General features: G+C 42.1%; 1 protein-coding gene across 2 annotated transcripts in view; it reads right to left on the bottom strand.

Moving 5' to 3' along the window:
- srgap2 (SLIT-ROBO Rho GTPase activating protein 2) overlaps positions 1–21,735 on the bottom strand; it is a 96,038-nt gene extending 74,303 nt beyond the window's left edge. For both annotated transcript variants that reach the window (XM_034681211.1, XM_034681219.1), the window contains exon 1: positions 21,137–21,735. In XM_034681211.1, the coding sequence (XP_034537102.1) occupies positions 21,137–21,203 (67 nt within the window). In that variant the 5' untranslated portion in view covers positions 21,204–21,735. The remainder of the gene's footprint in view (positions 1–21,136) is intronic.
- Positions 21,736–24,220: the final 2,485 nt, after the last annotated feature.

Below are 24,220 nucleotides of genomic sequence, written 5' to 3'. Positions count from 1 at the left end.
AGACACTAATGAATGCAAGAAAAATGTGAGAGGTTTGACAGGTTTCACAGCTTTAAGGGGGGAAACATGACAAGAGAGAAAAGAAAGAAAGTGGGCAGAAGTGAGCGACTGGGGGAGGGGGTAAGAGAACAAAATGGGGGCATAAAAACAGTCTAACAGGAGACGGATAAATACTGTGGAAATCTGCAGGGAGGGTAAGGAGAGAGAAAGGATTGCAGCGTGCAGAGTTGTGTTCTGCAATGTGTTGCTGAATTATTGATGCTGCTTCAGTGTTGAAGGGCGAGAAGAGGGAGCACTTTCACACACACGGTGTAATCTCTGCATCATAAACATGCATCGCACACACATACACAGAGCTGTGGGGCTGTGCAGAATTTGATTTTATGTGCAGTGATCACCCCAGCCTGAGAGGCTCAAGCATGTCTCCTGAGAGCGTCTGTGGCCGGCAGGGAAGACACAAGGTCAAAGGTCACGGCAGACCAGAGGGAGACATGTGGTCCACACCTGTTCTAAACTTGCTCCAGTCGACTCACAGACAGATCACCACATGTCAGACACAAGGTAAAGCGAGACAGTCATTAGATGAAGTCTTTCTCTGGTACGAAAGACTACAAAGAGCTCCCTTCTTGCTTTGCTTCTTCCCTCCCCTGCCTGTGTTTTTCTCTCTCCCTGCCTGGCTCTCTTTCTTATCCGCAGAGGAAACCTGTTTGATGTAGCAGAGTCCTGCTGTTTCGACTCTTCAGCTACCAGATTTCATGCATACACTCCTTTCTCTCCCACCCTTTCTTTCTTTCTTTCTTTCTTTCACACACACACAAAAAAAACCCAGATCCCCCTCCTCTTTGGTGGAAATCAGACACATTCTGCCGATTGTACCAAAGACAACACAGTAATTCATGGATTCAAAATGGCCTCAGTGCAGTAAAAGCTGTGCTGAGGCCAGCTGTGTTATGTGCATATGGACGGCGTAGAATGTAAGCCATGACGGCGATGTGTCTCACTTGGTGGACAGTGGCCATCATTGTCATCCGCAGTGAGAGCGGGACACAATGGAGAGGGATACAGCCAGGGACCTGACTCACACATACTGTAAGCCTTCCTGGGCATTATGGGTAACAAAGGCACTGAAAACAATGGGCGTTAAGTGTCAGTGTTCTGTATGAGGACACAATAGATGCATTAATACGAGCCTCTTGTGCCAAAATGTTGCTGTGATATCATTTTTCTCGGTTTTACTGGAATTTAGACTCATTTTTGCATCTCTTTACATGTCGACTTCTATCTCTGCATAATCAACAACACTTTCAACAAACTTTGACAGCATGAAAATCTGTTAAAAGATGCTCCAAAACCAGACGATAACATGTAAAAACTGAGGAGAGTCAAGAGACCAACATGAATTCTGCAAGTAAGATGAAGTGTTTTTTTTTTAATGATCTTTATGTGCTTTTTTTAGCAGTAAAGATGCAATGTATTGGCGTTCTATCATAGTAAGTAGTTTCCATGGTTACTTGCAGAATCTGCCATTCCCCTCAAGATCCAAATCAACCAATCCTATGTCTCGCCACCCTTAGCTACCGTTGCTAGGTCAGACATGCTTGTCAAAAAGAGACACGGTGTGGCGGCAAGGATTTTCCAGGGATGCTGTCCCAGTCTGTGGTCCATGCTGTCAGCTTCTTTAGGCAAGGCAAGGCAAGGCAGCTTTATTTGTATAGCGCATTTCATACACGAGGGCAACTCAATGTGCTTTACATTAACACATTAAAAGCATTGGAGACATTCAGACAAGCATAAAAGAACATAATTAAAATGACAAATATGATAAAACAGAAAAGAAAAGGAAAATTAGAAATATATTAAAAATTACATTAAAATTTTAATTTAAAGTGGGTTAAAATAATCTAAGATAGGAAGGCAGAGGTAAATAAAAAAGTCTTAATCTTTGATTTAAAAGAGGTGATTTAAGCTGCACCTCCTGACCTCAGACACACTGCAGCAGCTCCACATGCAGAGACAGTGTCGCCGCATTTCCTTATTGATTTGGGAAAAGAGATGACACAACCACCGTCCACACGGTCAGGGTATCAATGGTCACTTTGAAAGGTTCCCCAGCAAAATCTATTGAGTGCTTCAAAGTTTGGTTCTCTTTTACACATTAAAGAGTCGAGCACATTGATGAGCATAGCTGAGGATAAAGAGAGGGAATTTGACAGAGGCACTGCCAAGCTTCCTGTTATTGGAGCACTGTGCAAACTTATGCAGGGCTAATTGAAATCCGACTCATTATGGACTCACGACTCGCAGTCACACCTTTAGGGGTGTGATGGAAGTTACAGATGCGTTTTTTCACATATTACTAAATCAGGTTTGGAACTGTATCTTTAAAACATCCTGCTGTTTCCTACAGTAACCTCATACAGAAAAATGTGAACACTAATTGGTCACTAGGGCTAGGAAATGAATGAATATTCAAATTAAACACAAAAGTATAGGATTTAGAAAGAAAGAAAGACTTGACTTTCAAACTACTTTTCCTACTACTACCTCAAAGCCCACAACCCCCTAAAGCCGTTCAAGTTGTCTGTCAATCAGAAGAAAGAGTATTCAATTCTCAGGCGGGCTGCCACCAAATCCCTCAAAAAACAGACGGGACCGGAAAGAAAGAAAGAAAGAAAGAAAGAAAGAAAGAAAGAAAGATAGAAAGAAAGAAAGAAAGAAAGAAAGAAAGAAAGAAAGAAAGAGAGAAAGAAAGAAAGAAAGAAAGAAAGAAAGAAAGAAAGAAAGAAAGATATGAAAAAGGAAAAAAGAATGGAAAAATAAGAGAGAACAGAAATTAAAAAAGGAAAGTAAGAAAGAGAGAAAATAAGAGAGCGAGAAGGAAAAAAGAAAGAAAGAAAGAAAAAAAGACAATGAAGGAGGGAAAGGAATAAAAAAGACGGAAAAAAGAAAGACAGACAGGGGGAAGGAAAGAAGGAAAGAAAGAAAGAGAGAAAGGAAGAAAAATATGAAAAAGGAAAAAAAGAATGGAAAAATTAGGGAGAAGAGAAAGGAAAAAAAGAAAGAGAGCGAGAAGGAAAAAAGAAAGAATGAAGGAGGGAAAGGAAGGAAAAAGACAGAAAAAAGAAAGACAGACAGGGGGAAGGAAAGAAGGAAAGAAAGAAAAAGAAAGGAAGGAAGAATAAAGACAGTCAGAAAGAAAGACAGAAAGAAAGAGAAAGAAAGAAAGAAAGAAAGAAAGAAAGAAAAAAAAAGAAGGAAAGAAAAAAAGAAAGAAAGGAAGGAAGGAAAGAAAGAAAGACAGAAAGACAGAAAGAAAGAAAGAAAGTAATACAGAAAGAAAGAAAGAAAGAAAGAAAGAAAGAAAGAAAGAAGTTAGAAAGAAGAGGGTAGGAAGGAAGAAAGAAATTTGAGATTAATAAAGTAAGAAAAAAGAAAGTAAGAAAGAAGGGTGGAATTAAATAAAGACAGAAAGAAAGAACGAAATAATTTATGTTAATGGGAAGTTTTCATACTCCTCAGGACTACATGTTACCTGTTGGATAGAGGTCTGGGTATAACAACCTTGCTTGTTCTCAGACTTGTACGTGGTCTACATGACATCACCCATTGGTCTCTGAATTGCTGTTTTGAAGCCTATCTTCTATCTCAGTGGTGTATGTATTTTTCAGTCAATCATGAAGTAAACATTTGCAGGTTTTAGATTCTTACATATAGGATTGCTGCTCTTTGTGTCACTTATGATACAATAATATGAGTTTGAGACTGTTGTGTGTCCCAAATAAGATACCTAGGATGTCATTCTTAGCTCTGGGATAGTGTGATAAGGATTTTATAGATTAAAAATGAATTTAATATTACTGGAGTTTATTAATAGACTTTTCTATAAAAAGTTATAAATTGCAGACAACAAATGATTCCTTAGAGACACTCATTACATTCATGCTCAGATCCAACAGTGGGAATCCAGCACTCCACACTGGGAAATTCTCTCCTCCACATTCCTCAGAGGGAATACCATCAGCACATGACAAGAGCCCCACTCACACTCAGCCGCTTAGCCTGCTGCCTCCCACTGCAACCTTTCCACACAGAGAATGCCTGTGTATATGCGCATGTGTCATAGACAGCAACCTCTACCATACAACACTGCCCTTAGACAAAGAGGAATCACAGAGGACGAGAGTGGAAGAGGAGAGATTTTTTAGGGAAAAAAGAGGAAGTCAGAAAGAGTGATGGGGGCACCAGAACATGCTTGTGTCAGGCTGCTATGCTACCAATGTGATGAAATGATTGATGGGAAGGTTTGCTGTGCCTAAAGGAATCCCTCCCTCCCTCCCTCCCTCTTATACCTTCTTTTCTTTGTCAACTTCTCCATCACCCGGGTACCCAGAACTCATCTCTTGTCTTCCAGGAAAATCCACTTGATCTCTCTCAACTTTCAGCTCAGCACAAGCCTAGGCAGAGGTCTGCTTCCTAACAAAGTGACTCGACAGAGTGTAGCACGCTGTGTATAATCTATGGAGAAAGCACCCATCAGCTCCACAACAACTCCTGTCCCGCATGGGCCACTGCACAACAGGAATGCAAATGTGTGTGTGCATGTATAAGGAGAGGGATGTTCCCATTTCCACTCTGTTTGAAGCACATGGACTGAGTCGGAATGTGGAAGGGAGGGGGGGGGCAACAGAGCGAAGGGGGGAGGGGGGAGGTGGAGGCAGTAATCGGAGAGGGGTATCCCACTGAGCAGAGCAGCACATGGCCTATACTCTACTATGGGCTCAAAGCACAGGAAGAGAGAGAAAAGATTTCCCTTTCAACTGGCCTGAATAGTGAAATACTATAGTCCTCTGGGGGCGTTGCCACATCAAAATTTACTACTCACAATGCTACTTGCACAACAACATTATTGTATGACAGTGTCATTACGAGGGATGGGGAAAAATACACCCAACAAAATATGGTCACCTTATTAAAGGTGACATATCATGCAAAATCAACTTTTTAATGGTTCTCTACCTGAAATATGTGTCCCTGGCATGTCTACAAACCCCCTGAAAATGAAATAAATCCATCCTGCCCCTGTTCGGATTTCTCCACCTTTCTGTAAATGTGTGTCTGAAACAAGCCGTTTCAGTTTTCAGTGTTTTTCATACGTCACAACGACATCCGGTCTGTAACGTGAAGTCAGAGCTCGGAGCTTGTTCAGCCCATAGACTGTATAAAATACAACTCAACTCCTCCTCCGTTTTTCATTCCCTGCACACATGTGTGCTAACAAGGAGCTTAGGAGGGAGGCATGCTAGTTGTAGGCTGTCTTAATAAACACAAAGGTCGGTTTTACTCCCCACGTCTGCAGATTTGAAGATCTAGTGGATGATTTGTATTTGTCATGGATAAGTGCTAGCGCTAGTTAGCATAGCCACATAGCTACATGTCGTAGCTGTGTACCAAGACACACGTCGACATGCTGACAAATAAAACAACAAGAAACACCAAATCTGTGACCAATCGTTCAGAAAGGTCCTGCTGCAGGCGCCTCTCCATCAGGATCAGATTCTGGATCAGGTTCAGAGGGTTGAAGTAACGCGGGTCTGTGAGCAGCCGTGTATATTCAGCCAACATGTAAACATTAGATCAACGTGCTGGACAGCCGAGGGCACATCCACTTCCTGAGGGGGCGTGGTCAGAGAGAAAACCGTATATATATATATGTATACTTATGAGCACAACTGTAAATGTTGTTGTTGTGTGTTTTTGTGTCATAGATGTGTCAAGAGTCCTGCTTGCAGCTTGATATGATGATTTCAGTGCATTTATTTTGTAGTTCTTACCTCTGAATTTTGAGGAAATGTCTCTTCAGAATTCCTATTCTTCACCTCATAATGCCATTTCAAATTGGAAATCTTCAGCACAGCTATATTCTCCTGGCATATGAAGCACATGGGTCTTCTTTCATTTGCTGATTTTCACCATCCATTTTTCTTTGAGCAGCAAACCTGGAACAAATCATTTTCTTGGATTCTAGGGTCCAACAGGTGGCAAAGTGCAAATACGCGAACTGCTCCATAAATGAAAGTGAAAGTTAAAAATTGCACTTGCGGCATTGGACTCTAAGTGACCCAGTAACAGCCTGGGTCTGCGTATGGTTGACATGGAGACAAGTCATATGTGACAGAAGTTTCACTGAAGGCTACAGAAGAATGGAGGCAGCAGACCCAGCTGTAGATATTGACATTGCTGTAAGTACAACTGTGCCTATTACAGGCAGAGTCAAACAGGTTAACATGAAACAAGCTTATGATTTAAATCTAATGTAAATGTCAGACTAAAAGTCTCTAAATAATGTCAGTGATGACTGAATGCTTCCAGATCCACACACATTAGGTTCCCTTTCATTTTGCTGTGACTTGTCTGGCTTAAACTAAATACTTTGAACATTTTGGCAACAACAACATCCTTCATCACCACAAAACCACATCACACCACAAAGCATCCACCTGTTCTGTTTCTCACATGCACTGTTAAAACTCATGTTGGCTCGCACAGTTAGTAATTTGCAATTGTATCACCATGACTTCTTATTCTCTCAATCTGAAGCACTACAATCAGCTGGTGTGCTAAAGGCACCAGGCTTGTTTCTTCACACACACACATCTCTTGCACAGTATCCAAGAAGCTTGCATCTAAACTACTCAAAGATGAGATCGCTTTGAAGACTTTTGTACAGCGTGACTTTAAGTTGCACTTCTTGTACTCAACTGAGTGTTATCTCGGTGTATGCAAATATCTACAAACTTTCTATGTGTTGTTTTTGACAGATTCAGAGACTATGACAGTTCATATTCCACCGCCTCAGGACATGCTTAAACATGCATGAGTGAGGAGCACATATCAGCATGTTCTTGACATGCACGCACTCTCACACACTCTCACACACACACACCCCATTGCCTCCTGGCCATTCTCACCAAAAGGCAGAACAAGAGAAAAAGTCTGCTAACAGGCGCCTGTAAATAAGAGCAGTGAGATAGATATCTGGCCTCAGGTATGTGCTGCTGCCTTCAAACGACTGGAGTTTCAGCTGGAGGTAAACAACACTTTCAGTTGAGTTCTTCCACACCCAGCATGGTCCTAGCACTGACATGTCAATCCTGCAATCACACTGATATTCATGCATAAGGGCAACAATCACACATTACACAACCACACCCTCCAACCTGTACTGGAAAGAGCTTTGAGTTGAGTGAGGTGCTTTTACCTCATGTTTGAGTACATTCACACAAAAGTGTTTTCACTTCCTGTCACAACAGTATATTGTTAAGTACTTTTCCTTACACACTGGAGATTACACATGTTTTAAATCAGGAGTGCTGCAAAAGTTATGTTTGTTTAAGTTGCTGATTTTCATAACTTACAAGTCCTTAAAGCACTAGTAATTATATTGATTTTGGCGCCCCCTGTGGTAGAAGTTGTACATTGTTTTACTATAAATGTAAATTGCCAGACTTTGAGTTTGGTTTACAATATGAGCCCAGGCTCAGGGGTTTGTTGTTTTTGATTTGGTTTTCTTTCCTGGTAGTTCAACTCGTATGTTGGGGCTGACTTTTCCAAACTTTATGAGGGAGGGGGCCTCACTGAGCGATTTTGCCATGCCCATGCACAGCATCTATATGAAACATCTAATTTTCCAGTTATACACGTCTTCCAAAAGGTTCCTAATATCCTAATATCCTTGAGGTTCACCACATCAGACTAGGGATGCACCGATCCTACTTTTTAGGTCCTGATACCGATATCAATACCTGGGCTTTGGTATCTGCCGATACCGATACTAGCCAATCTGATCCCGGTATTGATTTTACAATCTCTATTCCTTAATGTGAGGATAGAATCATATTTTGTCAACTTCAGGCAATAACACATGTTGCAGGTTGTTAGCAAAAGAAGCATGCATCTAAACTGCAGAGTCTCTGTAGTTATCCTCCATCATGCTCCACCGGGCAAAATGCACAGACCGGCCAGCGCTGATGACGTAGGAGACACACATGGTTGTTTTTAACACAGACAAGCATTGAACTGAGATGTATAGATCTGCCATATGGATCGGCACTATATATCGGCCCTTTGTCACCGATATCGGATCTAGCTTTTTGAGTCCGATCTAGCCGATATCCGATACCAGGATCAGATCGGTGCATCCCTATATCAGACTGCATTACTTTTTGACTCATGACCGTAAATAAAAACATATTAAACAACTTACTCACAGCTCATGTCAAAGCGTCAGGTAGCATGTGACATTTAGCCTCTCTCGTTTTTGATCTGCCTGGACTGACTCTGCCCACAGTTCCTTGTTCTTACCACACAGCAGAGGCCTCCGATCACAAGTTAACCCACAAGGGAAACCAGAGGATCTCTTCTTCCTCTTCCTGCAGCTCCATAACTGCCTGACAGTGACCTCAGTGTAACCTCCAACTGAGGTCAACATGCTAGCAGTGTGCACAAAACACCAAACACCAAACAGAGCCGACATGCTGTTAAAAGTGTTGTGTGTGGTTGGTTGTGCATCTGGTTTGAGTGTGAAGTAAGGGGGGCCTGAGGCAGGGAAAGAAGGGCTGACTCTCCTTTTTCTTTCAGGATCAGAGAGGAGAGGATGCTTCTTTTCAACTCTCCAGCATCCTACCAACACAGGAATGTGTGCTTTTTTTTTTTCATCATCCAAAGATTGTGTTTAGAGTTGACTGTGGGAAAGAAAACTCCTGTATTCCCACACTCAGAGTCGGTTTAAAGTAAAGCCAGGATTCAGCACTTTTAAAAGCCTCTCTAAGCCTGCAGATGTGCTGCAAAATAACTGAAAAAGCAGGGAGGAAACATCCACCAGAGCAGCTTTGATGCTGGGAACAACTAAAACAGAAACTGGTGCATCCACGCAGCAACCAGGGAGGAAGAACACCATGTCCTCACACACATTCATACAAAAGAAAAGAGGGTAGAGAGCGAGAGAGAGAGAGAGAGAGAGAGAGAGAGAGAAAGAGAGAAGGAGATAGAGAGAGCGTGTGTGTGTGTGCAAGTGCATCAGATTCAGCTGAGATGAGGTGATGAATGGCTTCATTAAAACAGCATTAGCAGAGGTGTGAACCCCAAATGGTGAGTGAGTGTAATTCTGCAGTGATTGCCTGCTTTCAACAGACCCACACACACACACACACACACACACACACACACACACACACACACACACACACACAAACTTGTCACAACACTGAAAATCTCTCTTTGATAGCAGCACATCCCGCCCACCCACCCGTCTCTGCACTCACTGAAGTTCCTACAACTCATTCACAGCGTTTGATGTCAACGCAAGTTCAAAATGCATCCTCAGGCTTTCATAAATATCAAGCTTAAAAACATCAATGAGGAGCAAAATTATTTTCAAGAAACAACAGCAACAATTCAGAATTTCCTTTAATCAAAACCGCATCGCCCTTCATCTCAAACGGAGCACACACCAGCCCACAGCCGGAGGGAGGTGAGGAAACAGCATTGACACCATGGAAAAACCCAGATGAAGAAAAAGAGGAATAAAAGGAGACGGAGGAGGAGAGCAAATCAGGAGAGCAAAGAGAGGAAGCAAAAGAGGGAGAGAGGAGAACAAGGGCTCAGGGTTCAAAATGGAATCTGTGTGTGTGTGTGCGTGTGTAGTAACCTGATTAGCCAGACCCTACAGGGGAGACAAATCTACATTATTCTTCCTCATTTTCCCTCTGCTCCTCACAAACCCAGAAAAATGGGGGCAATTCAGTAACCCTAGCAACCAAGTCTGCCTACGTGCAGGGAGAAGCTGCTGATTGAGGGGGAAGGAGAGAGGAAGAGGGAGAAGATGGGGAGTGAAAAAAAGGATAACACAAGTGCATACTGTACTCACACACATGCTGAATAGAGCAGATGGGTGGCACAGTGTTTTAAAAGTGGGTTTCAATTAATTCGTGCTTCCTCTTGCACATTTTCCAGATCTCTCCCTCCTCTATCCTCTTTTTTTCTTCCCTCCTTCTGCTCTCTGGCCACGTATGAGAGCTGTTCAAACACAACCTGTTTCCTCTGGCATCCCTCGGGAGCGTTATCCAACCTTTCTACTGTTGTGGTTTCTCTCCTTCCCTCCTTTTCTTCCTCCCTCCTATTTATTTACAGCTGGACGTCTATCCTCCTATTGATTGTTTTACAGAGGATATGAGTGGGCTTTGTCTCTGCCCTGCTTCGGCTTTATATAGAGCCCTCTGTTCTTAACCATGTTCTTACCAACACACACACACACAAGACAAACATCCTTTCAGATGGTTGTGAGTCAGTGTCCGGTGTAGAAGACGCTCACACATGCAAGAAAAATATGTGTCACATATGTTTAGATCATGGAGTGATGATTATTGGTTTAAGCGGCCGTGCGACGCGTGTCCAAAATGTGAATGTCACATTTCATCCCTTCTGACAAACCTCATCAGGAGAAGGAGAGAGAAGGAAGGAGACAGAAAAAGAGGGAGAAAGGAGGAGTGAGGAAAAACAAGAGCGTGTTTTTCACAAAGGTCAGATTGTTCACTGGCTGATGGCTGACCGAGAGAAAAAAGATTGAAAAAGTGGGGAGAGAGAGGGAGATTGACAGACAGAGAGTGTGTGTGTGAGGGGGGGGGGGTTGGCTCAGGCAACGGTGCTGCTCTCTACATTTTTACACACTCTCACCGGTTGCTCTGCTGTTGCCGTGTGAGTGTGCGTCAGATAAAAAGGGGGAGACGATTGAATGGAGGCACCCTAACAGGGGTCAAGGCCTCTGTATCAACTCTTGGCTCAGGTCACAAACACACACATTCAGACAAAGGCTTGGGCGATGTCGCCGTTTATACTTTCAAGTTAAAGCAGTTTCAAAAACACACATTTTCATCAATAATGTGTTCTTGAAATTTGCTGATTCCAGCTTTTAAAAAAATGGGAAAATGTGCCACTTCTCATTTTCTGAATCTGTGAGTTTAATATCTTTATGACCGTGTCAGTTCTGGGGAACTTTCCAGGTATCATTAGCTACTTGCTGACCATTTCGTTTTATGTAGAACACTGAAAGAGTAGTCAGCAAATGAACACAGTGAAAAGACAGACTAGTTACAACTCTAACAAACTGTGAATGAAGAAAAAAATAAGCCTTTCATTTCTGTGCTCATGTATACTCCTTTTGAGGATTTTAATATCCTTGTAATGAAATACTGTAAGTTGGTTTGAGAAACTGTGTAAGATTCACATAGTGTTTAATTTAGTGTATAAAAAAGCGTGTCTAATTCTCTTTCTAGAATAATCTTAATGTAATTTCTACAAAGTGTACAACATCGCAGCTGCACGATTGCTCATGAAGTGACATGTTATCATTCAATTCACACACACAGCCTAGTACATGCTCAACCACTACACAGCTCAACATCATCATCATCATCTGTGTGAAACCAACTGTGTAAATGGAATGGTACAGTTCACAGTATGCAAATAAACCCACACTGACTGTCAACAAAGTCTGCCAGGCTGGAGAGCTGAATGTGTGTGTGTACGTGTGCTAGTGTGTGTGTGTGTGTGTTTTGCATAATTATGACACCAGCTTCATCTTATGTGAAAAAGGTCACTACATGAAGCAGCCTGTTGATTGGGCACAATCGAGCACACATGCACTTATTAGCACACACATTTATTCTTTCTGACAGCGGCATCACCTGAAAAGAAGGAGGGGAGATTCCAACCAATCCCAACATGCCCCCTTGTGCTGAAGGCCCAGAAAAGGGGCGGCAACCTCCAAAGAGTTGGGATTAGCCAACCAGGGCAGAGTGAACATCTGTTGCCCAATCAAAGCATCTGGAACATCTGGCACCAATGAAGTGCAGTCATCTCGCAGCTGAACTCTGACCCTACCCACTTGGCTTCTCCAACTGCCTTATTTCTCTTTTTGGTGTCATCCTCCAGTCCTTTAAACATTTTTCTTTTATCTCCAGTGAGCTGTGTTTGCATCTCATGGTCATAGCAGACATTCCTTTTTTATCTCCCAGCCATCAACTGCATGCAGACGGTAGGAGGAGGACGGTTGGCAGTCATTTGAATACAAATCGAGCAACACACCCACTATCTTGTAAACAGGGTTGGTTGATGTGTGTGCATGTGTGTGCATGTGTGTTGGTGTTTGATATTGGTAAATTTAACTGTGTGTTTTCTTTTAAACGCAGCAGCAGCACTGTAGTAAATTGTGATATTGGATTCTGAGGAAACAGATAGGTGGAGGAGGATCAGAAAATCAATGACTGTATTCAGCCTTGTCGTGTCTGGTGCTGACACAGCAGAAGGAGACTGCCACTGTGCACACACTCACCGAAGGGACAGTGGGACCCAGATATGGAACAGGCTGTTCAATTGTGACTCACCAAAGGGGCGAGAGGATTTTTCACTCTGTACCTGCAGTATGTCTTCAGTTCCCTTTTAACACAGAGAGGCAAAGTGCTGACTGCAAAGCTGAAAATCCAAAATTCTGTCTGTGTGTTCATGTGTGTGTGTGTGTGTGTGTGATGTGAAAGGCAGTCAACTCCGGTGCTCAGACACAAAGCCATGTTCCCAAACAGGAAGCATCACACACTCCCCTGTACAATCTCTATGTGTGTGTTCCTGCCTGACTCCTGAACCTCAGCCTCACACAAACATCCTTCCTGGCTGATTATTTTCGGCTCCATTTGCATTTTTATTTCAGCTCACAACACTCAATCGTTCAGTTCTGGGATGTATGAAATGTCGATCAGACTACATCCTTTAAGGTGTTCTGCTTCCTTAACTCATTCAGATTCAGTTTAGTTCTACTTCTAATCAAACATCTATGTCATCTTTAAGCCTTTATTTAACATTATACAATGATTATATTATAGATTCATTGCAGCTCAACACACTCTAGCAAGCATCCAACAGTCTGTGTATGTTACAGTTCAGAGTGGTGCGATTGACTTGTGGTCAGTAAATGCACCACTGGACCTAGTCGATAGAGTCCAGCCCTAATTGACAGAGCGTTGTAAAAAATCTACTACACCAAGCACTCAAACTTCCTACCCCTAATTGAGTAGCTTAAAGACGTCTTAAAGCAGGGGTGTCAAACATGAGGCCTACAGGCCAAAACCGGCCTGCCAGAGGTTCCAATCCAGCCCAAAGAACGACTTTGTAAAGTGAAAATATTACAGAGATGACATTAACTGGAATTTTGCAATAAAAGTAACTAGGGGGTGTCCCAATCCGATATTGATTAGGGATGCACCGACCCGATCCTGGTATCGGATATCGGCTAGATCGGGCTCAAAAAGCTAGATCCGATATCGGTGACAAAGGGCCGATATATAGTGCTGATTCATATGGCAGATCTATTCATCTCAGTTCTAGGCTTTTCTGTGTTTACAGCAGCCATGTGCGTCTCCTACGTCATCAGCGCCGGCCGGTCTGTGCATTTTTGCCTGGTGGAGCATGATGGAGGATAACTACAGAGGCTCTGCAGTTTAGGTGCATGTCTCACTTCTTTTGCTAACAACTCTGCTGGAAACTTGCAACATGTGCAGCGGTAATGTTTCCATGGATGGCAGTCACACTGAGAAATATAATGGAAGCCCAAAGGAGGAAGTTTACGTAAGCTGTAGCCTACTGCAAAGAAGCTAGAAACCTTCTATTGATGGGTTCAAAGTGTGAAAACACGGACAGGTTATTGGATTTAATTGTTCCAGATCCTTGATTTAAGGGATTCCAGCCTCTGGTTTAGCACTTGGAACCCAGGTACAGTTCACCATCAAGTCAGAAAAGCCTGAAGTTGCCAAAACATGATTCTATCCTCACATAAAGGAATAAAGATTGTTAAATCAAAACCAGGATCGGATCGGCTAGTATCGGTATCGGCAGATACCAAAGCCCAGGTATCGATATCGGTATCGGGGCCTAAAAAGTAGGATCGGTGCATCCCTAAGATTGATATCGGTCAGATATCAGCAAAAAAAAACAGTATTGGATTATATCGGCCTGCATCTAAAATCTCCGACATAAGCAGTCCATTCCAGACTCCGCTCCATCACTTCTATCCAGCAGCGCCCCTGCGAGGTGCATTCAGGGGCTGTCGTAAAAGTGCAATACTGCCCTTATATTGTGTCCATGGCATTTTTATTTGAATCAAGAGAATCAAAATATCTTCTTAGTGGTCACATCAAGAATGTTTTCTTTTTACTTTTTAGCAGTGAGAGGCTGAAACTATTTAACTAAAGATAATACACAAAAGTGTTTTATTTATTGTTCTCTGTTTGAGTAATATCACTTGATCAAGCCTTTTCTGACATTCCATACTACAAAATAAGTAATAAAAGTATGAATGATTCTTGCTGATATCGTATCAGATCGGTATCGGTATCGGCCAAAACTCAAGGCTGCAATATTGGGATCGTATCGGAAGTAAAAAAGTTTTATCAGGACACCCCTCCCTAAAAGTAACTACTATTTCAAATTTGCCCTCTGGGGGTCGCTTACACTCATAGTGCTGATGGAGCGCACCTGAACAGTGCTTTTTTTTCCAGACTTTTTTTCTCAAAGTGAGAAAATAGATGACTTGCTGTTTGTATAATCCTGTTGAGATTCACTTTTAGAGCACTAGAAGATGATCCACCAACTACTAACACTAGCACTACACCCCTGCATACAACACTGTCCAGCAAGCAAACTGTTCATGCTGGAGCTGAGGGGTCCAAAATAGTCAACTTTACCTTCTTCATTATTATAATCTATCTGTTCTTTTGCTGTGTGTCAAATGACAGGGTAACCTGTGTGTTTGGTGTGTTCACAGCAGGCTTCAGGGCTTAAAGAGTAAAATATTCGACCCACTATGAGACTCATCATGGCAACAAATACAACAGCTGTTTTTGTAGAAAGATAGTTCATTAAATGTGAACATTTTCAGAATGTACTTGTACTTTTTTGCACTAAAACAAAGGGAAAATGTAGAGTTGTCCTTCTCTATAGATTATTATGTTATGATTTCACTGGTCCGGCCCACCTCAGATCAACTTGGGCTGCATGTGGCCCCTGAACTGAAATGAGTTTGACGCCCTGTCTTAACGCATCCTTCCATCCACGAGATGTTTGCTGATGTAAGAGCAGCTGCCATAATGGCAGTGCTACCTCAATCTCTCCTTAATCCTCCTGCCACAAACTGCTCTCTCATCGTAAATAATTGAGGCAGAATCGCTGTGAAACGTAGGTCAAAGGACTCCCGTGTGATACCCCGACTTCTCCCATTCAAATATAAATCAATCACCCCTGACGCACGCACAAAATGCAATATTTAGCCCCAAGCGCCGATCCTCACGTACGCACACAGATGTGAACCAATCATCCTGCTTGCTGTGTCACCACCTTTCCTATTGTGTGCAAGTGAAAGCAGCCATTTATCCCAAATCATATGTTTCCCTGGCTGTCTTGTAAACAGGCAGCTTAGTAACGAACGCGTAGGCAGGCAGACGCATCATTTCGGTTCATAGCCACAGGCGCTCATCATCACTCCTCCTGGAGACAGATCAACATCATATCTGCAAGGCTGGATGAGTTGATACACCCGAGTGGAAAATTCTAACAGTCTGCATGTGTTTGGAGATACAGTAAAGCATGTGCATACCTCTTTATAGGCAGTAAATGTTCTTCAGCACTTAACTCAGCACACAGATTGGAAATACTGACACCTCTCTGTATTCCCTAATTGCCTCCAAAAAAGCTGCAATCAATAGTTTTATCAGTTACAGCAGTGGTAGCCACTTATTAGCATTCCCAGATGTTTCAAACCCTGACAGATGCTGACTCCCTTAGCCAAAATGTACTTGAAAATGAAACATCTGTCAAACGTATTAAAAACTCAGCACTCCCTAATTTTCCACTAAAATGTTTCCCCTTGCCTGAATTAAAGCTTTCCATTTAAATATTATGTCATCCTCTCTAACTGAGGGACTGTGATAGCTGCTAGATCTGCGTTGACTGGATAAATCCAACAGAGCTTGTAATAGTGACACAGCTCAGAGCAGTTTGGAGTGTTTCGGGTGAAGTGGCTTTTCAGAGAAGAACTCTGTGAACTACCAATAGTAGGCGATAAGCTCATTCCTTAACTCCATCTCAGCACCGCGTATAACCATTCGCATCTGTGTTAGAGCATTCCTATCCTGGTTTAAATGTGTCTGTCTCACTTCTTCTGGCTATATTTCTTTTCCTCCCTCTCTTTCTGTCTCTCGATCACTTTGTCTCTGTCTCTCACACACATACTCATGCTGTCAAGCACACTCTCTCTCACTCTCTCTCTCTCTCTCTCTCTCTCTCTCTCTCTCACACACCCATTCTGAGGCAGTAGGAACATTCCTGCTTGCATCAGCCAGAATCCCATATTAGAGCATCAGCAGCACTCGGGCTTGTGTAGAAAACATTGACTTAGTTTGTGTGTGCATTCAAAGAGCATTGTTACCCTGGTTTCTTAGTCATCACCTCACTGTGTTAAATACTTGATTCTGATTGGTCAAAACCTTTTTGACAATGGTTAATATGGAATCGCAAAGGTGATGCTAGGGACAACCCAAGCAACAACCTCCGGTCTCAAACTATGAAGCCCATGTGGAGGAGTTATAAACTGTAATTCATGACTGATTTGACTCCCGGATGGGAACACTGTAGCTGTTGGCTAGGAGGCTTAAACTCCGCCCCTTTACGTCACACTATGCCTGGTTGAGTTCCGCATTTCCAATATGGCTGCCGCCGTCGATTGGCTTCAAAACAGCGCTCAGGAACAGATGGGTGACATCATGGATACTACGTCCATATTTCATACAGTCTATGGGACAACCTGATCACAGATGCCACACATATACTGGAAAGGAGTTCCAGCTTATCTAATGTACTGTTCATGATTACACCTCTTCCTGTTGACAGTGTGACAAAAACATTACCTTCTGATAGCATTGGTAGACACAGAGGATGCATTGCGCCGTCTACAGGTCGTCCAAAATGCAGCCGCCCGCCTGCTGACTGGAAACAAACGGCGTGATCATATCAGTCCTGTCCTTGCATCTTTGCACTGGTTGCCTGTGAACTTCAGGATCCAGTTCAAGGTTTTATTGATTGTTTTTAAGTGTTTAAATGGTCTGGCACCGTCTTATTTATCAGACCTTGTACAGCCTCACAGTACTTCCAGAGCACTTAGGTCGTCAAACCAGCTGCTCCTGGCAGTACCTCGGTCCAGACTCTCTACTCGTGGGGACAGAGCCTTCTTAGTGGCTGCCCCAAAGCTGTGGAACAGCCTACCTTTCCAGGTTAGAGCTGCACAGTCTGTTGAGCACTTAAAAATACTCCTGAAAACCCATCTTTGCTCCTTGGCGCTCAGTCCCAGCTAAACAAGAATCCTTGGCTTCCTACTTTTTACTCTTTTTATTTCCTAAATTGAGCTCTTACTATTCTTTTATTGGTTTTTATTTATTGAACTTTGGTCAACTGAGGTTATTTTAAATGTGCTTCATAATTAAAGCTTGACTTGACTTAAGAAGAAGACATTCGTGAAGGAACCACTACTCTGTATGGATTGCACTTTGGCAGTTCAACAGGACTGGTTGAGTGAGGAGAAAATGTCAACACAAAAGTTATGAGGAAGAGGACCTTAAACAGATGCTGCTGTTATCTTCTACATCAGTTAAGAATGCCAACAGACAAGCTAAGCTCTAATGTTTTGACTTAACCAGGAATCAAGTGTTAAGTTTAATGTTTATTCCACCCGTAAGGAAGCAGAAAAGAACACTATTACAATGGAAGCACTACCAACCGTGGAAACTAAGGGACTACTTTTGTGGCTGTATAAATAATTTAAATCAATAAAGTCATCCTCAGATCAATACTTTGTGTATATTTTGTTTGTAGCTGGGTAATAAGTGGGTTAATGTATAGTTAGCTGGTGGTTATGCAAAGAAAAAATCCCTTACAGCTGGCATTCTATTTGGCATAACCAACGGCTAACTAAGCATAACCCTGTACATAATGTTTTAGCTTCCTTGTGTATCTAGCATGATTGCTCTACCTCTACTCTGCAGTTGTTTCCTTGAACATTTTTCATGCTCAGTATTGAATAGTAGCATCAACACAAGTTGAATTTGTTATTTCAAGCTTTCAAAACAGAAATCCTGAAAATCTAGCTGTGTGCTAAATCTGTATTTGAATATATGTGACTGTATTTTTGTTGCACAATGACGTTTCTTTACTGCTCCATCAGTGGCCAAACTAAACTCAAAATTATGTTGATTTGACGGGAGAAATGTCTTCAAAATAATTCAAACTCATGCACACATAGACTGCTGGAGTTTTTTTTTCCAAGCTTTTGTCTGAGGGTATATTTGTGTGCATCATGCATCTTCCTCTGCTGCTGCAGGGATTTCTGAATTTATGCCATGGAAGGATTTACATTTATTTCCCCCATGATGCTGCAGTGTAGTTGCAGCATGAAACTACCTCTCCTCTTGCCTGTTGAAAGCAGACTCGCTGGTTTGATTTCAAAGCTCAATGGACTGAAATTGTAGATCTATACAAGATTTGGTGAAATAAGACAGACCTGTGTTTGGAAATATGGGGCGCCAGAGAGCTGACCTGCAAGTGATCATGTGTTCCTGCTTGATACCTTTCATTAGAGAATCCCTAACAGCAGTGCACAGGGTAATGACAGACTGTCTGTGTCTCCCTGGGAAGACAAACTGCTGGGAATGTCCCGGTACCTGGAGGACAGCTCTACAAACACATGGAAACAGACACACACCTCAAAGAGCTATGTGGATGCACAGGTTTATCCTTTCATCTGGTAATTTCAGTTTAGGAAAAGTATGGAAGGTATGTGGAAAACATGCAGACAAGAGAGTGGTGAAAGAAACTCGACACAGCTGTTCACCAGGGAGCAGTGAGGTAACTGACAGAAGGAATCGATGCAAAGGGGTCGATGGACAAACATTAAGTCCACAAGCTGACAAACACAGCAGACAGTCCTCACAATGCAGCACGGACATAAAACCTTTACACAGGCTGCCGAGCAGAAACAGCCGGTCTACCGGGACGGTGAAACAACAATGCTGATAATGTCACTGTGGTGACAGCTGAAGGAGTTAGCAGAGAGGCAGGTAAACACTAGGAAGTGACAAATAAGAAGAGGGAAACGTGTACAGACAGGTGGCAAAATAATGGGGAAACTAGGATGAAGTGACAGGACACAACAAGTACAGATATGGCCTGCATGATGTGCTGAAAACCTGCCATGTGCATTAACATTGTTCAAAAATGCACTGATTAAAGTGTGTGATCAACAAATTTGAGAAGTGTGCAGTTTTTTCCACACTCTTCTCCCCTTCCTCTGACATCTTTGGCTGGTTGCCTCCAAATGAATGACAACTATCTGAGGTCAAGAGACAGCTAGGCAGGCTGTGATGATGTGTGCATATTAGCTGCATTTTTTATTTCAACAGAAGGTCCTCTGCAGCTGCATTTTCCTCACTCCTCTCTTCTTTTCAGCCAACTTTAGTCACCTCCAAATTGTCATGATCTTATCGGGTTAGCTGCTTGCTAGCAGGAGCTTCATTTGAATGCATGGCACATACAAAAAAATGATCATCAGTATTATGTGACATTAGTCTGCATACCTAATTTAGAGGCTTTTATATGAAGAAGCACAATTTGATTTAACATGTTGGGGACTGACCTGAAGAAATATGATGATGCATTCACGGTCACTATATACTTGTTGAATCAATATCAGACATTTTGGTGACATTATGATGTTTGTTTGTTTTTCTTCCTTTAACTTGTCACCCGTATGTCTACAAGGAAAGACATTCCAGTTTACCAACAGGGCTTATTTTAGGATTACACTCTCCACATTCCTACAAAGCTGCTGGTGGCAGCAGACCTGCTGGAGCCCAAAAGGGCCAAGAGAGTGATCATTTTGGAGACAACACTGGGATAAGAGGATGGCTGTTTTAACATGGACATGAGAGGCGTGTGTGATGAGGCCGCCTGTTTTATCTGATGATCTAGCTCTGCAGCAGTGGTGGTGGTGGTGGTGGAAACATGCTGTTCATGAGGAAGGCAATATCCTGTCCTCTCTCCTTTGCACATCACTCTCCCCCCTTTTCCTGCCACCTCCATGTTCCCCCCCTCTCCTCCACTGACTCTATATGCCTAACCTATACATCTGATAAACAGCCACTGTCACTGTGATGACACTGGATGCATCAATACTAGAGCCTACACACACACACACACACCAGCAAAGCCATCAAACAGTTAACATGAACGCCCCTCTCTAACCACTACAATCTGCTCTCCCACCCCTGCTGCTGCTCTCTCGTGTCCTTGATCATCAGCAGAGGCAAACGCCAATGAGCTGTGATCAATGGACAAGCTTCTGCACAAATTGATCACTTAATTGCAATCTGCGTTAAAGCCATGCACACGGAGAAGGACACACATTATGTGTAGCATTTTTTGCAGTGCACACCAGCAGTGAGCAGCACAGACACGCAGGAGACAGAGGGGAGAGAAAACGCCCTGCCTTGTTCCATGTCGAAACCCCAGCCCTGTGGGTAGTCTACACACACACATACACACACACACACACACATACACACACCACGTTTATTATAACGACTGTCAAGAGAGCATTTAGAGGCAACATCTGGGCAAAAACACTGATTTGTGATCGGGTGTTTTTTTTGTCTGTCTTTGTTGAGAATCTGTATGCTGCGTAAAAAGGCGAGCGACCACACGCTGAAAGCCACGCCGCTCTTGAGTTTCAATTCAACATCTAATCATTGATGAATTAGTGATCTGCTGTGTCTGCATAATGACAATTAACCTCTATAAATGACTGAGGGAAATACAAAAGGTAAGGGAACCCTTTGCGCCGGAGAGAAGAGGTGAGGGCGCAGAAAACCCCACAATCAACCAAGTCAAGGAAAACGCACATTGTGGTCAGAAAGCACCAAAATCACGACACGTAGCCTTAACTAACCCCCCTACTTTGAACACGTGAGAAGCTTTTAAAAAGTTTTACCTTTAACTTGGGTCTCATATTCGGCCACTATCTCCTTGTCCTTTCGGAATTTCGCTGGAGACGTCATGGCTGAGTTTGGGGATCAAATCACTTGCCCTCGTTGCGAAGTCAGTTTTGTCTCGATCAATCAAAAAGCAGCCGCAGAAAGAGGAAATGCCACAATGGAGCAGGATTTTGAAGAGTAAAAGAGAGGGAGCCCAGATGAGAGATTGCAGCTCCTCAGTGTACCCGTGGATCGGTATTGTCTCCCTGCCTCTGTTCACTCGGGGCGCATTGTGAGTTTGGCGCTGCTGCTGCTGCTGCTCCTGCTCTTGCTGTGTGATCCCATCCGCCGCCGCGCCTCACCGCCTCACCGCCTCCTCAAAACCGGTTCTGGAGCAAACAACTTCAAGTGGAGGCAGATTCATTCCCACCTAAGAACACAGACATGGATAGCTTGTCAGTCAGCACTTCCAAAAGTTTTTTTTTCTTTCCTCAATATGTGCCCTAAGAGGGGGGTCTGTCTGAGTGCAGCCTATCCGCCTGTCCGGACTCAACTGCTCTCCTCCTCTTCACCCCTGAAGTGAGGGAGAGGAGGAACCAAGTTGAGATGGAGGAGCTGGCTGGTTAGACCCAGTGCGCAGGACAGGCATGGATGCACACATGGGTAGAATTCATTTAGATATAGGAACTTTTTTTTTTTTCATTCAACGAGCTGCTTTTTGCACATTAACCGTTTACTTAATCATTTACTTATCTCGAATACTGTCTGCACCTTAATATCATTTGCACTGTTATCTATTTTCATTTTCATTGTCCATTTTTAAACTGGCACTGCACTACCTGCACTGTGTACATAGGCTGTTTTTATAAAACTGTATTTTATTATATTTTATATTTAAATTTGAGATATTTAAAAGCTGGGTGAGAGAAACAGCATCTCGTTTTTTCCTGTATGTCTCTTATATACAGTGAAAATTGACAATAAAAACCTTTGAATCTTGAAATCTTGAATTGAAATTTATAATATTTGTTTTATAAGATGATTGCCTCATCCTCGCTTTAAATAAAATCACCAAGAAGAACGTAAAAAAGAAAAAGAAAGACATAAGTAAAGGTGTGTTAAATAGCCTCTTTAATCATATCTTTTCAGTATCTAAAACAGTCGAGAGGAGTATCTATAACTCAACCACTAGTGGACAAAGTACACAGCTTCATTATTTAAGTCCATGTATAGATACTCTAGGTCAAATATTACTCCAATACAGTTTAGTTTAGTTTAGTTTTTCACCATAAAGGTGCCCAGCCCATATGGACTTACAAGATACTACAAAAACAAAACAAAATAGGAGCCACAGCATAAGACAGAAAGAAGAGCAGTTACAATACTGCACAAGTCCAACAATGACCTAGAGTAATTCAAAAGCACAGTGGTACACTTCAGACATTTGGCAGTGACAACAACTAAATCAGACATAGAGTGTGCTCCTCAGCATTTAACACAAACTGAGCAAACTGGAACACTTTGTGTGTAAACAGGAACTGAAGTCTATCTTCATCAGACATGGAAAACAAATCAGAACAGTTTTCTGATATTTTGTTGAAAAGGAGGCACCTGAGATCATGATATGGTGGACAGTAGAATAAAAAGTGCATTTCATTTTCAACTTCCTACAGATCACACAAGGAACACTTTCTCCCCTCCTCTGGAACAGAGTGGAAGTGAAAGTTGCTCTGTCAGATTATTACTTGAGTTAAAGTACTGAAGTGCATGCTTTAAAAATACTTAAGTATTCAAAGTACTTGAATGCATAGGAGTACATTCTGTTACATCATGTTTATCTAGAAACCATTACTTGAAATCTATAAAAACTATACCATGGAATAAAAACAGCAACTTTGTTACTCCAAGCACAGACAACTTATTTGAAATGTTCATCCTGAATGAGAGAAATGTTACGTAGCTCAGCACACTTTCTCAGGTTGGACTGTGAATATTTTGTATGTTTGGGCAGAGTGGGAAACAGGGTGAACATTTCAAACTATACGTATCATTCTTCATTTCAAAAACCTCTAACCTCTGAAGATATGGCCATAGGAGAGTATATGGTGGAGAGTTATAGCCATCATTACCACCTCTACATGAACTGCCTGATCTGAGTGAAATGTGCTCTTTGTTTGCTTCATGTTCAACCATGGAGACGCACGATACACAGGTATGACTAAACCACTGAGACAAACAGAACACAAGCACACTTTACTGTCTTGGGGATCAGATTTCAGAACAGAGAAGGAAATTCATGAGCTGACTTCAAAGCAAAAGTAGTGAGTAACTAGAGCATTGATAGAAATGTAGTGGAGTAAAAGGTGCAATAATTGTCTTCTACATGTAGTGGAGTAAAAGTAAAACGTTTCCTCAAAAAATAATACTCAAGTACAGTACAGATACTCAAAAAATTTACTTAAGTACTGTACTCAAGTAAATTTACTTTGTTACTGTCCACCACTGAACTCAACACAGCCAGTTATTGACTAACTAGGTTCTAAGTGTGGCTAACAGTAGGCTTAAAGGCCAAACAGTCTTTTGGTTGTTGGTATTACTCTGGCTGTCTGCTCTCACTGAAGTTGTTTTTTTGACACAAAGTGAATGCGTACGCATTGTCTTATATGTTACTGACATAGAACTTTCTCAAAAACTGTCATATTATGTCCTTATGTAGCTTTTAGTCATTCTTAATCATATGTGCTATTTGTACTTTTCTTTTCTTCTCTTTTTTGTTTGTTTGTTTGTTTGTTTGTTTGTTTGTTTGTTTGTTTGTGTCTTGGTTTCTCCTCTACCTTCTTACTTTGATTTTATTTTACTCAATTTTATCTTTGTTTAATCTTGATCTTTTTAGGGAGCCTTTTTTAACATCTGGCAAGGGACTACGGATATAAACTAGCCTTTTGGCTAACTCTGGCATATTTACAGAAGTGTTAATTAATTATTAACAAAAAATATGGCTCAAGGAAAAACCCCAGTAATCATGTGAATGCATCAAATTAGAGACAATAAAATGTAATTTTAAATGTGTTGTTATTAGTGATGGACTGTGTTGAGTAGCC

The sequence above is a fragment of the Notolabrus celidotus genome, chromosome 1 (assembly GCF_009762535.1).
Source record: "Notolabrus celidotus isolate fNotCel1 chromosome 1, fNotCel1.pri, whole genome shotgun sequence".
Classification (NCBI taxonomy): domain Eukaryota; kingdom Metazoa; phylum Chordata; class Actinopteri; order Labriformes; family Labridae; genus Notolabrus; species Notolabrus celidotus.
This window is presented reverse-complemented; position numbering and strand designations above follow the sequence as displayed.